The following is a 16,700-nucleotide window of genomic DNA, read 5'->3' as shown; positions in this document are numbered from 1 at the left end:
AATGTTAGTATTTTGTCATCAATACTTATGCACAACCAAATTCAGTTTGGCACCTTTTTAATTTTTTTAATAAGCACACTTGAATGATTGTACTTGTTATTGTGAGGCGGGCCTAATAGCGGACACCATGAGAAACGTTAAACGATGTCATGTGGCCGTGTGTATAGTATCTAAAGATAACACCTTTTGGTATGTGCGCCTTATGGTTGTAAAAATACGGTAAATATTTGCCATAAAACGTTGTTTTGCATTGAATGTTTGAGTTTCAAGTGGAAAAAGAAGTGACATTACAGAAAGCTCCGAAAAGACAATGATGTTGAGGCTGATTAAAAGAACTAACTACTTTCAAGATGCGGGGGGAAAAAAATCATTATGTATCACCTCAAAACCCTTTTTCCATTCAGAACCAGCAAGCTGTTAATGTCCAATTACCATGCCTGTTACTTCGAAGCATAAAAAAGTGATCGACTGATTGTTCCATGCTAGCCACCTTGATTGTGGGTTGTCCCCTTAGCAGCCTTTGCAGGAGTCTGTGTTTTGCCCACACTTACTCCTGTGAGGGACGCACTCCTCTTCTCTATGGAAGGACCTGCAGACGTTAGTGCAGTCAGGGCAAATGACACAGAAAGAGAGTCAAAAGGGTCATGTGCAGCTAATGTCTGTCTGTGAGTCAGTAAGTCTCATGGCAGCTGATGCTGAACTGGTGATCTTCATCAAAAGTCAGACGTGAGCAAGGGCACACATAAGAACAATTGTAAGTGGTTCTAGGACGTACACTCGAGGGTTTAGAAAATAATAATGATAAACAAAAACAAACTTGGCCTTATAAAGCTCCCACCTAAATGGAATGCTATCTTTAAGAACGATTTAACATTTTTCTATAATGAGTAGAATCTGTGAATAAATCTTATGAAATGGCTTGTTTATATCCGTTTGTTCTTTTATTTTTCTGCTGCAGGGAAAAAAAAAGTCCAGTGGCTCATTTTTTTCTTAGATATATCAAGACCAATAATAACGTAAGTTGTAGTGGACAGTGTAATTAGTGAAGAGATGTAGTGTAGCTTGGTGCAGCGTCAGTAATGCACCTGTCAGCTCCACCACCAGCTTTTTGCCACCCTCCTTAGAAGCACTGTCTTTCCGAGGTAAACGGTTACAGGATGAACTCCTGGATTTAAGACCTAAGAGACAATGACGACAACACTCAATGACTGTTTTAAACCCTTTAAAAAAACCAATAATTTTAATATCAGGAGCTAGTAACCCCACGTTCAATGTCAACAAACCTGCGTATAGTAAACCCTTGGGAATAAATCAAACTTTCTTGACTTGACGTAAGTTCATGATTTTGGCAAGCCAACAATCTAAAGTAGCCTTCAGCAAAAATCACAAATTAACATGGAGGCCCAAAATTTGCTCTGCAGGCCTAGAGTTAGACAACATTCTAAATCACAAAGCATGTAACAATGTACTAATTAGGAGGACAGCATGTTAGATACAAGGATGGGAGAAGCATAGGTGTGGGGGGCGGGGGAGATGAGGAAAGAGGAGACTTACTTTTGTCAGGAGACTTGACAAGGGTTGCAGAGGACGAGGATAGGCGTTTGCTGATGCTAGACTCTGACGAAGGTTTTAGATTGGTGGTGGATGTGGCACGCTTGTCTAAGAATAAGGAGAGGGGTTGAGGACAAACAAGGAAGGGGTTACTACGGGAAGTTCATAAAAGGAGGTGAACACGGCGGAGGAATATAAAAGTGCTGTGATGAAAGCCTAAAAACACTAGATTCATACACCAACAATTGCCACAATTTCAGGAGAACCAACACAGCCTAAAGAGATTCAGTAAGGGTTTCTATAAAAAAACATCTGCGTTTTGATGATAACGGTAAGTTCTTGTCACTACAATAAAGGCAACACTTTCCCATTGTGTTTTTTATAATAGATGTCGTCCTTTGCACGCAAGGAGGCACCACTAATAGTTTGTTGACCTTATTGTCACAAACGCAGACTTTTTGCAGAATTGAATCTCATTAGACTAGGGTTTAATTTTCAAATGTGATGTGCTGCATGTCTTTTTTTGCAAAAAGGCACTTTTTTAAGCAACAACCACCACATTGTGCTTTGAGATCATGCAGTGGTAACATTAGTAAACAGACCTAAGAACCACAAGATGGTATGATCCGCAATCAAAGTAAAATTATTAGTTCAGACTTGCATTTCATCCAGCTTCCATGCAAAGTCTCACATCATAACCTTGACCTGCCCAAGAGTTTGGATCCTAAAACTAAGGCAACACTTGTTTTAAGTACAAAGCATACTGACAGGGATAAGCTTTAAGTAGATAGATGACTGTCATTGTGAGACTGGAAAAAAGTGTGAGGTAGAGAAAGTACAGTATAACCAAAGTATCTGGTTCCCAAAAATGTGACCATGCTGCATATTTTAAACTGACGGGAAAAAAACCATCAAAACCTTGTCGGTTCCTTAGTGGCTTTTCTGGTGAGGCAGACGAGATTACTATAGGTACTGGAGATGAGACGCTGGCATCCGAGTCTCCTGTAGGGAAGAAAATCTCAGCAGGCACACATGGTGTATGGTAGTGATCCCACTTTACGGCAAAGTGAGATCAAATTGAAGCATGACTGGCAATGTACAAGTTTTTCCCTCAGTGAATCCCAAATAATGGGCACCTTAACAAAGTCTGACATATAAATGTATATGAAGTTTTTAGACTGTCAAAGGGATTCCTTCATAACTAGGCAGTAACGGGTAACATTTTAGGGGGACCTCACTTAAATCTTTCAATGCAGATGACAAAGTTTTTAGTGTCTCAGTATTTATCCCACAACTTTGCCATCCAAAAAGTAGTTTTTTTCCGATTACAGAGGCTACTTCTCAACCCTGGGGAATTCTGTTAAACTGTTGGGCCCTGCAGTCGTTTTCTTTCCAATTTACGGTCTTATCTTCATTTCTCCTCTCAAAAAATGTGAAGAAGCCCCCAAAACACATTCATATTAAATATACCCGTAATATTGAATTCACCTACGCAGCATTTACAACACAAAAGAAAACTTTGGCAATGATGGCAAAGACTGGTGGATCTTTGGCGTAATTGTACTAGACTGAAGGTCTTTAGTGACAAACAAAAAATTTAAAATGCCTTCACCTGTTCGCCCTTCAGCGTCTGTTGACAATCCTCCCCATGACCACCTCTTCTGCCTCTGATCTGCCCGTTGGCTTCGCTCTAAAGTTCGTCTCATCACTGCCGCATAATGCTCCTGCCCCACAGAAAGACACGTCATCTGAGGAATACTTCACAAGAGCAATAATCCTGGTTACGCAGGCATACTCTATACCAGGGGTCAGGAACCTATGGCTCGCGAGCCAGATCTCGCTCTTTTGATGATAACATCTGGCACGCAGATTTGGGTTTAAAAAAAATGATTGTTTAAATCCATCCATTGATTTTCTACTGCTCATGTCTTGTGCAGAGTTGCAGTTGCATGAGCGATTGTCTATTTTATTGGATGATAATACCCTACGTTGACCGTTACTGGGCCGTTGCTGGGGGCACAAGTACACGCCCCCTTTTGCATCCCTTGGCACTTGGCTGTTGGTCATTAGCTCAAAGCTAACCCTTCGACGGAGAAGATGGCGAAACGAAAAAAAGATGATGAATATTGTAGATTTCAGGACGAATGGACTGAAGAATTTGCCTTTGTGGAGAGATATGCCTAATTTGCAATGACAAAATTGCATCAATGAAACGGGTGAATGTAAAGCGGCACTTCGACACACGCCATGCCGCCTTTGAACGGTCTGCTTTTGCACAGCAATGTGCGCTGGTTGTCAAGGAAGGTGCTCAGCAGTTTTGCGGCTTGCCTCAACGAAATACAGAATTTCCTTGAAATGAAAGGCAACGAGCATCCTGAGCTAGCAACAACTGAGTGGCTCCTCAAGTTCTATTATCTCGTGGATATTACTGAACATCTGAACCAGCTCATCGTTAAAATGCAAGGCGTTGGAAATACAGTGTTATCCCTTCAACACGCTGTGTTGGCTTTTGAAAAAAAGCTGGAGCTCTTCATCAACAATCTTGAAACAGGACGCTTACTACATTTTGAAAAACAGAGTTTACAGAGGCATGCACAACAAGTGAGCCCACTCAAAACTTTGATCTACACCAGCTAGCTGGCTTCACATTTGGTCTCCTCCAGTCGTTCAAAGCGCGCTTTGGAGAATTTCGTGAGCACTCTGGTCTTTTTAAGTTCACCACCCTTCCAAACGAGTGTTCACTGAACACAGTTGACCGGAGTTGCATTCCTGATGTCTCCCTGGTAGATTTTGAAGCAGAAGTGGCTGACCTGAAGGCCTCAGAGATGTGGATGAACAAGTTCAAATCACTGAATGAAGAGTTGGAAGGAATTGCACGGCAGAAAGCGGAGTTGGCGAGCAAGCACATGTGGACAGAAATGAACAAACTTCAACCCGAAGACGAGGTGATTCTCAAAACTTGGAACGCACTTCCAGTCACATACCACACACCGAGGCGTGCGAGTATTGGTGTATTGACAATGTTTGGATCAACGTATTCATGTGAGCAGTCATTTTCACATCTCAAAAACATCAAGTCCAACCTATTATCACGTTTAACGTTTAAGCCTCAATGCCTGCATGAAGCTTTAACTCACCAAGAACAAACCAGACTACAAAACTATCAGCAAATCCATGCGGCACCAGAAGTCGCATTAATGGTGAGAATTTTAACATTATTTAAAATAAATTAAGACGCTTGTTATGCTCACATTTAATTGAATTCAGTCTTCAAATATAATTATATGGCTCTCACTGAAACAAATTTCCAAAAATTGTTCTTTTATGGCTCTCTGAGTCAAAAAGGTTCCCGACCCCTGCTCTATACCCTACCTTCTCCTCTTCTTGTTTCTGCTTCCTTTTCTCCTCCACAGCCAGACGTTTTTGCTCCTCTTTCTTTCGCTGCTCCACTGCTTTCTTGTGACGTTCCTCCTGCTGACGTTCTACTTGCATTTTTACCTTGCGCTCGCGCTCCATGATCTGAGATTCACGCAACGCTGATGACAAGGTAGAGATGGGTGTAAATCTTTAATAAATTTCAATTGAAAATGTTTGTTTTGTGGACACCAAAATGATGAATACATCGAGTCTTATAGCTTCTTAAAGGTGTTCACAAACCACAGCAAATCCAGCATTTTAAATTAGGTGGTGAAGAAAAGATTGATTGCCAAGGGGTTCCAAGCATCTAATGGTATGAAAACCAGCACACATTTGTTTGACTCTGGAGGATTGGGTTCTAAATTTCATGTTCAGATCAGCTTCAAACATCACATAAAGGTAGGTAGGTAGGTAGGTAGATAGCTAGAATTCATGAGACTATTTCAGCATGCAAAACCACTGAAAATTATCTTTACTGTTGTTGTGCATCTCCATGTTGGTGATGATGTGACTAAGATGACATCAACACCAGGGTTACCCTAGGATTTTTCCATTTAAATTTAAGACGTTTAGGACCTTTTCAAGACCACATCCAATGAAATTTAAGACCAATCCCGCACCTACTCCAGCACACAGTTGCGGGAGTTGTGACGAACCCAGGCGCCCGACTGTGCGGCAGTGGGGATTTTAGAGCCCCGCAGCAAAGGAGTTGGGAAGGTATTGCGTACCGGGCGAGAGGTTTGGTTAGCAAGGGAGGCCGGACCGTGCTGCCATTGAGGAAAGACTGGCCACTGACCCGGCCAGGCCTGGACTAAGGGTGGGACTGAAGGGGCCGTGAGCAAGAACGTGCGGGGTTTGGGGACGGGTACGAACCTACCCAGGCGCCGAGCCAACTGACGAGCCCCTGCCGTTGAAAGGATTGAACCGAGTACAGGGTAAATAATGTAAATACCGCCCATCGTTTGTCAATCAAATATCTAATCTTAATCACTATTTGCACATATGGCTTTACATTGTGACATGCAGTAGTTAGGCGCGCAGGCATATCATTGCAACCGTCTATATAATAAAACACCCAATTGCGAAGGGTCAGTGGCACTTTTTTTGCAGTTGTTACATCCTAATTTGACTTTGCAAGCACCAAAACAACTTCATAGCAATCTTTATCTTTCTTGACAATCACGCTCTGGTTAGGTGGTTCAATAGAGAAAAACATTATAGGTCCTGTATGGGAAGCCTCTTAAATAATTCAGGGTTGCGTTTTTTGTATCGGCAAGAAAATAAACATGTGGTCCCTATTTTTTGCCAAGAGGATTCATTTCTGAGACGTAAAGTTGCATGTTCAACCTGTAGCCGTCAGCCTGCCTTTTTTAAAATATTATAAACATTGCTTACCTTGTTGCCTGTCTGCTTCTTCCCGTCTCTCCTTTGCTACTCGCAGTCGATCGTCAACTCGAAGTGCAGTACAGTCGAGGACTGCAAACATATTTAACGGTTTGAATAAACTGTATACGATGTAAATGCAGCATACTGACATATTGTGAAAGCTGTTGAGGGGCTATCATTAATGAGCTTGTCAAGTAGCAAAATGATGACGCAGGGCTTCCCTGCAATAAGCCATGCCGGGCAGGGGGCGGCAATAGGATTGTTTGGTAGCTAAATGTTCAGATTATGCAAGATGTGTAGGTTACCCGGCCGACAGCCCTGAGGCCTGGCTGCTGCGTTCGCTGGAGGGGCTGGACTCACGGCCAGGCTGTGCCGCTCCTCGGCTTGGGCCTGCGCAGCTGCAACTGGATCAAGAAAAGTGTCTCATTTAGAGCTGATTTCTCATTTTTGGGGTCAATTTACAAAGGAAACATTTTACAAAAGACATACCTCAAGATCCCAACAGGCACTACTTGATTATGAAAATAATGCTGTTTTAGCATCATCTGATTATAAATTAATAATGTTCCAAAAAGTGAGTAAGAGAACCAAACATAGTCCATGCAACCATTATCTGCACTGCTTATCCACAGTAGGGTTGCAGGGGTGCTGGAGCCTGTCCCAGCTATCTTAGGGCACTAGGACACCCTGAACTGGTTGCCAGTCAGTTGCAGGGCACACAGAGAAATTGTACACCTAGAGACAATTTGGACCGTCCAATTCACCTGAGATGCATGTTTCTGGAAAGTGGGAGGAAACCGGAGTGCCCGGAGAAAACCCATGCAAGTATGGAGAGAACATGCAAACTCCACACAGGAAGGCTGGTAGCGTGGATTTGAACCCATGACCTCAGAACTGGGCTGCAAATGCACTAAATACTCAGCTGCTGTGCCGTCACCAAACATAGTTTTGTCAATAAATAGATTTTTCTATAGAAATAACACAAAGATTAGCAGATTATAAAAATGAAAGTACCTTTCAAATATAATAAATTAATGTTCAAAAAGTTGTTCATGAGTACTTTTTGAGGATTGATTTTATTTTTAGTGCATTCAGATTGTCAGATTAGCGGTAAACACACAACTCGTGGAGTCTGTGAGGAGTTTATTTTTTATTTTTTGCACATATGCAGTGGCATTATGTACAATCATTCACACCCGTGTTATGAAATGAAATGAAATGATCTGCATTAATATAGCGCTTTTCAAGTCAATGACTTCCCAAAGTGCTTTACAATGTGCTCCACATTTCCCAATAGCCGACTTGCAGCCATGTAAGGCGCTAACCTGCTTATTGGGGGTATTAGGGGTTCAGTGTCTTACCCAAGGACACTTCGACATGTAACACGGACGAGCCGGGATTCGAACTGGGATCCCTTGATCCCAAGACGAGCGCTCTACCTCCTGAGCTACTGCCGCCCCGTGTTCAATTAACATAATGAGCCTGCAACCAACCGTTAACAAGAATCGCATGTCCAACACAGATTTTTTCACAATCAGTCATTAAGATGGCTTGAGTAGATGCATTTTAAAATTTAGCACAAAAAAGAGAAAAGATACAGTTTCTCTGACTGGATGTTCAATTACACCTTCCAGGAGAGGCTTACGGTTGCTTTAAGTATTAATAAATAAGTAATACAAGTATTTTTATCTTTGACAAGGAAAAATAGTGCATACACAACACACTAGGAAGGAAATAGCACATGACCAAGCTGCATCAACATCGTCCTTACTGCATTCCTTGGCAGTGCGCTCTCAGCATTACTGTGCTGATTTCCTGACAAGTAGGCAAATTTGATAAGTCATGTGAGACAAAAAAAAATTGCTTCCAACCTCTCTCAATTTGTTCAGGTTTGTAATGCTTTGAAATGAAAATTGTATTTTGTTACTAATATAGAGATTAAAAAACCTGCAAACTCGCCTGGTAGCCTAACAGACTTGTCACAGATGAGCTCGGTGTTCCCCACTCTTGTAGAGTATTAACATTGAAATAGGTAACTAAATAAACATATTAATTTGTGTTAGGAACCATGATTATATTTGACAAAGTAAATTAAATGAACCAACCCGTTTATGACAATTTATTTCATGAATGTAGCAAATAAATAACCAAATGGCTTTTAGGTCACTTGGACTTAGTTATTAGATCACAGTAGAGGTAAGTGCACACGAGCTGACAACCTGCACATTTGTAATTAAGGCAGTGTTCATTTTACCTCTGAAAAGTAATGGGTCCCGGGGACTCGCATGCTCAAAAATCTATGGGTCCCAACAGAGAGCTATGGCTCCCCAAAATTTAGTGTGCTCCATGCCCTTACAAACTGTCGTATTTTCCCTTACAAAATACAAAAAATATTTTTTTTTTCAAACATATTTATGTTGTTTAATATGTTATATTGTACATGTGTTTCCTTATATCATATATATTGTTAATGAACATTTTGTTGCGAGACACTGAGTTGCTCGACATGAATGAGGTTTATTATAAAAAAAGTTAAAAAATGAAGTCGCTTGGACGTTCACTGCAGAAGGAAAAAATACATGCAAATATAATTAAGTAGAATAATACATTTTCTTATTCAAATTATTAATTCATTTTCTGGATAAAATTATTGTTGGTAATATACTGTTTAAAGTTAATTAATAATATAATATCTATGTAATATACTGATTAAAAGGGATCACCACAAAACCTGTCTTTTTTCATTTTCTCCTTTTATACTTCCTTTTTTTCTTAACTTCTTTATACAGCATAATCATTCGTAATATAATGCATCAAAGCAAGAGAGCCGTTTGAAAACCGGCTCTCTTTAATGAGTTGAGCTGAAAAATCCGGTTCTCTAAAAAGAAACGGACTTTCACTACACAACTCTAACTGGAGATCGAAAACTCGAACCACGGGACCAAAACAAGAATTGCGGATCTGCCTCACGAAAAGTTTGGAGTGCGGTAAATCTTTGTTAAAAAATGATAATGACAACTTCGTGTCAAAAAAGTTGCGTCCCAGGGACGCACGTTGATTTGACACGATGCGTCCCCAGCAAAAATAATGAGTCTAGGACGCAGGGACGCGGGCAAATGAGAACACTGTTAAGGCCTAACACATCTCCTGGGACTTAGCATAATGGTACCCCCTGAAGAAAGGTGGCAGGATAAAACAGCCAACCACTGTAAAGGAAATAATTTTATATGGACCAGGAAGAAAATATTCTATATTGACTCACACGTGTTTTTTGCGTGCAAATAAACATGATCAATAATTTGATGCCTAGCTAAGTGTTGAGTACAACAGGGGAGGGTTGCCAAGTGCAATGCTGGGCAACCGTGTGGAGAACAAGAGGATGACAACTTTTACAAGAGTCACTGATGGCTAATCTGGCAAATTAGATCTTTGTAATCATTTGCCTTGTGTTTAAAATGTAAAATGCAATGACCAATGTGGGCATCTATGTAATCTCCATGTGATTTAGTACAAGTCAAGTCAAATTTACTTATATAGCCCTTAATCACAAAAATGTCTAAAAGGACTGCATAGGATTACAATGACACAATTACCTGATCTTAAACCAACATGCGGGCAAGGAACAACTCAAAACCTCAGCGTGAGGAAAAAGAGAAACCTTGAGAAGGGACCTAACAAGTGGTATCCCCCTTTCAAGTTGAAGAGGGTGAATTAATACAATGAAATGAAGAGTGTTTTTGATGCATTTAAAAATGATGCTAGCAGCCTCTGCTATTTATTCCAACTCTACACTACCATCTGAAACTTCATCCTTTTAATGTACATGCACACATGCTGTACCCTCAAAATCATAGATATTACAACTAACTGTGAAGATTCCTTCGTCAGAAACATAAAATACCTAAAACAAATCTATGTGCCATATTTAAGATTGCAAAATAGATTTCTATCCAACTATTCCAATCATTGATCGTATATTGAAAGAATGAGATTTCGAAATATATTGGTAGGTGCCTAACCTACCGGTATTCGTGATAATGAAAATGTACAGGATATAAAATAACAACCAGGATGCCAAGGGTAGTGGAGGTTTCGAACTTAAGAAAATGAATAATAAAGTACTTCAGCATACTAAAGGCTACAAAATGGCAGTAATGACTGAATGTTTCTCTTAATAAAGCTCCTCCACTCACTAAGAGCTACATGGTACTGAGACACTATTGTTTTTGTATTGCCATCAGTAGCTTCTGTTCGAACAAGACATCGACTACAAATGGGCTCCGGGATGGTTGCCATAGAGCGAAGACAACATTCATGTGGTAATTGAAGTGCCATGATTAGAATGTATTAGAGGGTATCAAGAGAGCCAGGTGCGCTCATGGTACAGACAAGCAAAACCAAAACACGTCTTGACACAATATCCTTGACATTGAATGTGCCCATATGAAAAAACAAACCCCAAAATATTCAGCGTAAAATGTTTCACAAGCTTTTTAGGAGGTGAGCAGGCTCAAATTTACACAAATTTGTCTGGTCACCAATCTGTGCTATTTGGGGCTAAAGCCGAACCATGGCAATGTAGACCTCAATGGGGGCTTCTCATCAAGTAAAGGGCGCTCTAGTTCAAGTGCTAATCAAGCCCTTCTCCAAATTGGTGGAAAGACATCAACAAGCAAGATTTCAAAGACACACGCTGAAGAAAATACAGCAAACAGCTTTACTCGAGTGTGTGTGGTTCATCTGTACCACTAACTCAAAATGATGTCCCCTATTTTGTGTGACAAGACAATTTACAAAATGTAACAAGGTACCAAGAAAAGATATATTTTGGATGTCTGCACCTCTTGGCTGACTTAACAACAGCTTGCCAGCAAACACTCTTGATGCCACGCGCACATGCGCACTTTAAAACACTTTGCCAGATCTTGGACGGGATTACTCCAGACCTTGTCATGCAAAGGTAAGCCTGTGCTATTTGCAGTGCTTCCTGGCATGGTGACACAACCCTGGGGAGTCTTCCAAATGTACCTCATGGTCTCCCAAACAGTCATCCAATTGTTACTCCTCATTGAAAGTAAAACAATTTCTCGAAGACTAACTTTTACATTCAGGTCAGAAGTGAAATGATGCAAATAGTTGTCGGATTCAAATTCTTTATACCTCGTTTTGAGAAAATGCATGACCAGCAAACTCCACATTAAATCCAAGAAAAGAATAATGGCAATGAAAGGAAGAACAAAAAACATTTATTGCAAATGAAGCTGCCCTGCTACTGTGGTTTAGTCCGACCATTATGAGAAATTCTTGACATGCTTTTAATAATTTGGCAAGACATGATAACCTTGCAGAAGCGCATAGGCATGATTTCAACCGGCTTGCTTTTGTCCTTGCCTGCATTCTTGTGGAAATTGCCATGAACACACGAGTGAGATTCCTCATATTACAGTGTCACATTCAAGGTCCAATTATTTCTAATTTCTAGGAGGAAACCAGGCCCTAAATCAATTATCGGAATAAAATAAATTCAATCAGATTAAGATAAGTGATGAAGATGATTTAATTTAAACGATGTCAAACCTTTTCATAAAACTGGATATTCTTTGACATTGGAAAGTGTTGGCAAACGCAAATGTGACATTTATAGATTTTATTTTTAACCTGAAATTGATTATTTGTGGCCTCTGTTTTGAATTATCATACTTTTGAATTGCGTATTATATTTGTTTGAGTTTTCATATAACTTGTCTAACAATGGAGGTAACTTTCAGTTTATCTATGTCAAGGGCTTTCAATACATGAAAAATATGTTAAAATAAAATCAACAATATAAATCACTTATTAGGTGCAGTACTAGTAATTTTATATAATCTGTTTAGCTAATCTATACAGTTAAAAAGTTTGGGGTCACCCAGAAAGTTTTGCGTTTTTCATTAAAAAGTTACTTTTATTTATCAACTACATTGCCCAATATTTGTCATTTTGCCTATATTGACCCCTTTTGTTGACCAGTCTCAGATATGGCTTTTTTCCCCCACTCTGCCTCAAAGGCCAGCATCTCTGAGACGCCTCTTCACTGTAGATGTTGAAACTGACGTTTTGCGGGTACTATTTAACAAAGCTGCTAGTTGAGGACCGGTAAGGCAACCATTTCTCAAACCAGAGACTCTAATGTACTTATCTTCCTGCTTGATTGTTCAGCAGGGCCTTCCACTTCTCTTTTTCTCAGGTTAGAGCCTGTTTGTGCCGTTTTCTGAAGGGAGTAGTACACACCATTTAAGAGATCTCCAGTTTTGGGGCAATTTCTCACATGGAATAGCTTTCATTTCTTATAACAACAATAGACTGTTGAGTTTCACCTGAAAGTTACCTTCTTCTGGCCGTTCTGAAAGCTTAGTCACACCTACAAATGTGATGCTCCAGATACTTTACTATCTCATAGGGAGGTCAGTTGTATTGCTTCTCTAACCAGCTAAACTATTTTGAGCTGTGCCAACATAGTTGCACAAGAATTTTCTAATCATTTTCTAATGCAATTAGGAAACACAATGTACCGTATTTTCCGCACTATAAGGCGCACCTAAAAGCCTTTATTTCTTTCAAAAGCTGACCATGCGCCTTATAATAAAGTGTGCCTTATTTATGGATCAATTTTAAAGTTGCAAAGTTTTCTAACTAACTTGCAGGCGCCGACTAGATTTTCCCCCGAACGCCAAGTAGTACGCGGTGTATGCTGGGATTTATTTACCGGCGTTTCATTGGCTAACCAATGTGTCAATCATCATTTGAATCGATCAATATTGGCTAAAGTTGTTCGGAGGTCAAGGGGCGGATCCTTTTTATCATTTACAGGCTGCCATTGGCTTAAACGGCAAACAAAGCCTGCAATTGGCCGAAAAAGATGTGTCAATCATCAGTTGAATCGATCACTATTGGCTAAAGTTATTCGGAGGTCAAGGGGCGGATCCTTTTTATCATTTACAGGCTGCCATTGGCTTAAACGGCGAAACAAAGCCTGCAATTGGCCGAAAAAGATGAATGCGTATAGCATGTGGCTGACGGCATAGAGAAAGCATTTTTTTCTATTCTGTATTTGTAAATATTGTATTCTCCTGGATTTACTACCCTCACGGATATAAGAGGACATTGCCTGCACATTATTATGAACACAACGACTTCGGTGAGCTATTCCGGGTTTTATATTGTCCCTGTATCTTGTTTCAGACTGAACTCGATGTTTCTGTGATAAGCTGTGCAGATAATGGATGGAATGGAGTGTCTATTTTTAAATTAAACTCAATTCCAAGTGTTTATTGTCATATGCACAGTAAAGTTGCGAGCGAAAAAGAAAATAGATACTAAGGAATGGTTATCATTTCTTGAATCCCAAGACTTTAACCTTCCGAATGATGGAACGATGCATTTGAGTGACATCTTACGGACACCGCATCCGCACGTGTTCTCGACACGTATTTGCGTCTTTGCAACCTTTCGGAATGTTAAGGGGGTAATAAGTTGGACTGAACTATCTGACTGTTATGTCCACGTTCCCATTGTAGCGCCTTATAATCCGGTGCATCTTATGTATGTCAAAAATAGGACCAAAAACTATTTTTTCGGGGTGCGCCCTATAACCCGGTGCGCCTTATAGTGCGGAAAATACGGTACTATTAAAACACTGGAGTACCAGTTGCGGGAAATTGATTTTTGCACACCTATGTACATATTGCACTAAAAACAGACATTTGCACCTAAAATAGTAATTTGCCATGTTTGACAATGTACAAGGTGTATTTCTGATAAGTTTATTTAAAAAAAAAGTGTTTATCCTTTCAAAATCAGGACATTTCTTAGTGACCCCAAAATTTGAACATTAGTGTACATTGAGAGTTTAAAACATCACAAGGGCTGTCACGATTAAGAATTTACAGAGACAATTGTCACACAAATAATCATAATTGATTAATATATTATTGTTTTCCCACTCTGCATTTTATGCTTCTATGATAATATGAGCCTAATATCACATATACTGTAGACCTTAATAAAGAAGATCAATTTAATGGTCAAGAAATAATAATAAAAATCATTATCAACTTGACAGTCTTTTCTTTTTATTACAATAACTGCAAGGATCTTCAGCCTGTTAAGTTAAATCTTTTTAAAGGAACAATGCATAGGTAAGGTAACAGGTTGTAAGGTATTTTACTAAACCTTTTCATAATAAAGTGCAAAGTTGCGCACAAATGAGAAAAAATATGCCAATTTCAAGACACACACCTAAAGTGAATGCATCAGTAGAGCAGATAAATGTACAGTATCTTTGCTGCGCCTGAAGTTTTAAGATTTCAACTCATTTAATGTAAATGCAGCTGACAAATGTCTCTGCTTCAAGTTCATAGAATTTGAAAACAAAGAATGGTAAACAGTAAATAGAGGCATGTATGTAAAAAAAAAAAAAAAAAAAAAAAAAACAGTAATCGCGAATCCAAACAATTTTTGCAAATATGAAAAATATTCCTAATTGGACGAAAGTCATTCGCGACAGCCCTAGACATCATTAACATACATAATCTTAAAGGGTGTCAATTTATTTTCCTTCACCATTTGTCAGGTGTACTGTAATTTCTCAAACCATTAATCTGTCTATCTAAAGATTAAGGTACGAAATCAGTGGATGGAAAGGTGAAAGGAAAAACAGGAAGAGCATCAGCAGTAAATGCAACCACTGGTTGCCAGGAGTAACAGCTGCCTACGCCCATGCCGGGTATGCCAATAGCCCCCCTTTTCCTCTCTCGCCATCCAAAAACAACGAGAAACTGTCAGCTGCCTCCCCCAGTCAAAACAAAATGTGCATTCATGCTAATGCGCAGACTGAAACACCACAGATGGACAGAGTACCATATTTCCCGGACTCTAAGGCGCACCTAAAAACCCCAAATAGGACAGAAATGTGAAAGTGCGCGTTATTTGCCACAAACTATGGTTGATAAGATTGGAAATGCGCACAGTACTCAAACATATGCGTTACTACACAAGGTATTGCAATATAGAGTATTAGAGTATATGTGCAATGAATGATCAATCGAAAAACGTCACAGACCAAAATTGCAAGTGAATTGTATGAAGCGGGAATTGAACCCGGGTTGTGATGGGAAGAGAACAGACACTTAGCCAGTAGATCCAGCATAGAGGGAGGGACATATGAATAGGCATCAAATTGTATATGATTGTCACAATATTTTCGGTCGCTGACGAATGTTAGAGAATGGAGAAAACAGAAAGTCGTTCTGAAAGGTTTGTCTTATAGTCCAGTGTGGCTTATCTATGTAAAATATAAGACATGCGCCTAGTAATCTGGTACTCATTCCTACAAAACAAACTCGTTTTAGTGCACAGGCTTTATGCGCAAACAGTCTTTAAATAGGCCATTGAAGCTTGATGGTTAAAATTAAGGTCAGACATTGTTGTGGAAACCCTGCAAAGATAGGGGGGATTCACGCCATATGCCAATACACACTTGCCACCAAAGGGCATATGACGAAACCCGGAAGAGTCACATGAAAACTGTCAAACTGACAATCAAGTGATATTAAAACAAGGTAGTTACATTGTTTAAAGAGTTAAGATTTTGAATAAAATCAGTGTTCAGGCAAAAACACATTTGACTTGCAATATATTGACGAGCTAGGGCGGCTACATCGTGGGTGCTAAACAACAAAAAGTCACCAAATTCAGATTTCTATTGTGTACTTCGAAATCAAATCCAATAGTGTTATGTTTATTAATAATAGTCTTACAATAACTTAACGAAGACATGCTAAATCGGTCCGGTTGCAAACACTACGTTGAAACTTCATTTTAGCATTAGCTAAGTGCTATTAGCAGAGTCGTTAAGTTCCCTCCTATGGATGTGACCCCAATACATTCAAACTTTGTAACAAGTTGTTTACGAAATTTCGCTCGTTTAAAACGAAAAGTTTCAACTTTTGCCGTCCGTCGAGACGCGAGAGGAGACGACGTCAATAGCCCGGGGTAGGGTGGGGGAGCTAGGGGTAACTGACCGCGTTCAGCCCGTTCAAATCACCGCCAAAAAGCACTTCGTTTTGATAAAAACAGAGTTCGTCACGTCCTTACCCTTTTCGTCCCGCAAGCCTTTCTGAGTCGCGGTGCCCTCCGCCATTTCGAAAAGTTATCTCCCAGGTTTGAGTTTCTTTCTTTACTACAGCGGAAGAGCGAGCAACATCCCGGCCCCGGGACCGGCAGACATTCGGCAACTAGGAAAGGAGACCCGCAGTCAGGCAGGCAGAGAGTCGTCAGGCTGACCGGACGCCAAGGAGACGTGGACG

General features: G+C 40.0%; 1 protein-coding gene across 10 annotated transcripts in view; it reads right to left on the bottom strand.

Moving 5' to 3' along the window:
• Window positions 1-16,700, bottom strand: part of map7d3 (MAP7 domain containing 3) — a 26,710-nt gene extending 10,010 nt beyond the window's left edge. For 2 of the 10 annotated variants that reach the window (XM_088344770.1, XM_088344773.1), the window contains exons 1-9: window positions 16,489-16,700; window positions 6,660-6,758; window positions 6,364-6,444; window positions 4,924-5,087; window positions 3,164-3,275; window positions 2,470-2,553; window positions 1,555-1,659; window positions 1,086-1,178; window positions 491-589 (exon numbers count right to left, since the gene is read on the bottom strand). In XM_088344770.1, coding sequence (XP_088200896.1) covers window positions 491-589; window positions 1,086-1,178; window positions 1,555-1,659; window positions 2,470-2,553; window positions 3,164-3,275; window positions 4,924-5,087; window positions 6,364-6,444; window positions 6,660-6,758; window positions 16,489-16,534 — 883 coding nt within the window. In that variant the 5' untranslated portion in view covers window positions 16,535-16,700. The remainder of the gene's footprint in view (window positions 1-490; window positions 590-1,085; window positions 1,179-1,554; window positions 1,660-2,469; window positions 2,554-3,163; window positions 3,276-4,923; window positions 5,088-6,363; window positions 6,445-6,659; window positions 6,759-16,488) is intronic. The other 8 variants (XM_088344776.1, XM_088344780.1, XM_088344772.1 and 5 more) reach the window with 7 other exon arrangements.

The sequence above is a fragment of the Urocampus carinirostris genome, chromosome 9 (assembly GCF_059441175.1).
Source record: "Urocampus carinirostris isolate Australia breed hairy pipefish chromosome 9, RoL_Ucar_1.0, whole genome shotgun sequence".
Classification (NCBI taxonomy): domain Eukaryota; kingdom Metazoa; phylum Chordata; class Actinopteri; order Syngnathiformes; family Syngnathidae; genus Urocampus; species Urocampus carinirostris.
Note: the sequence above shows the minus strand (reverse complement) of the source record. Positions and strands in the feature narration are given on the sequence as shown.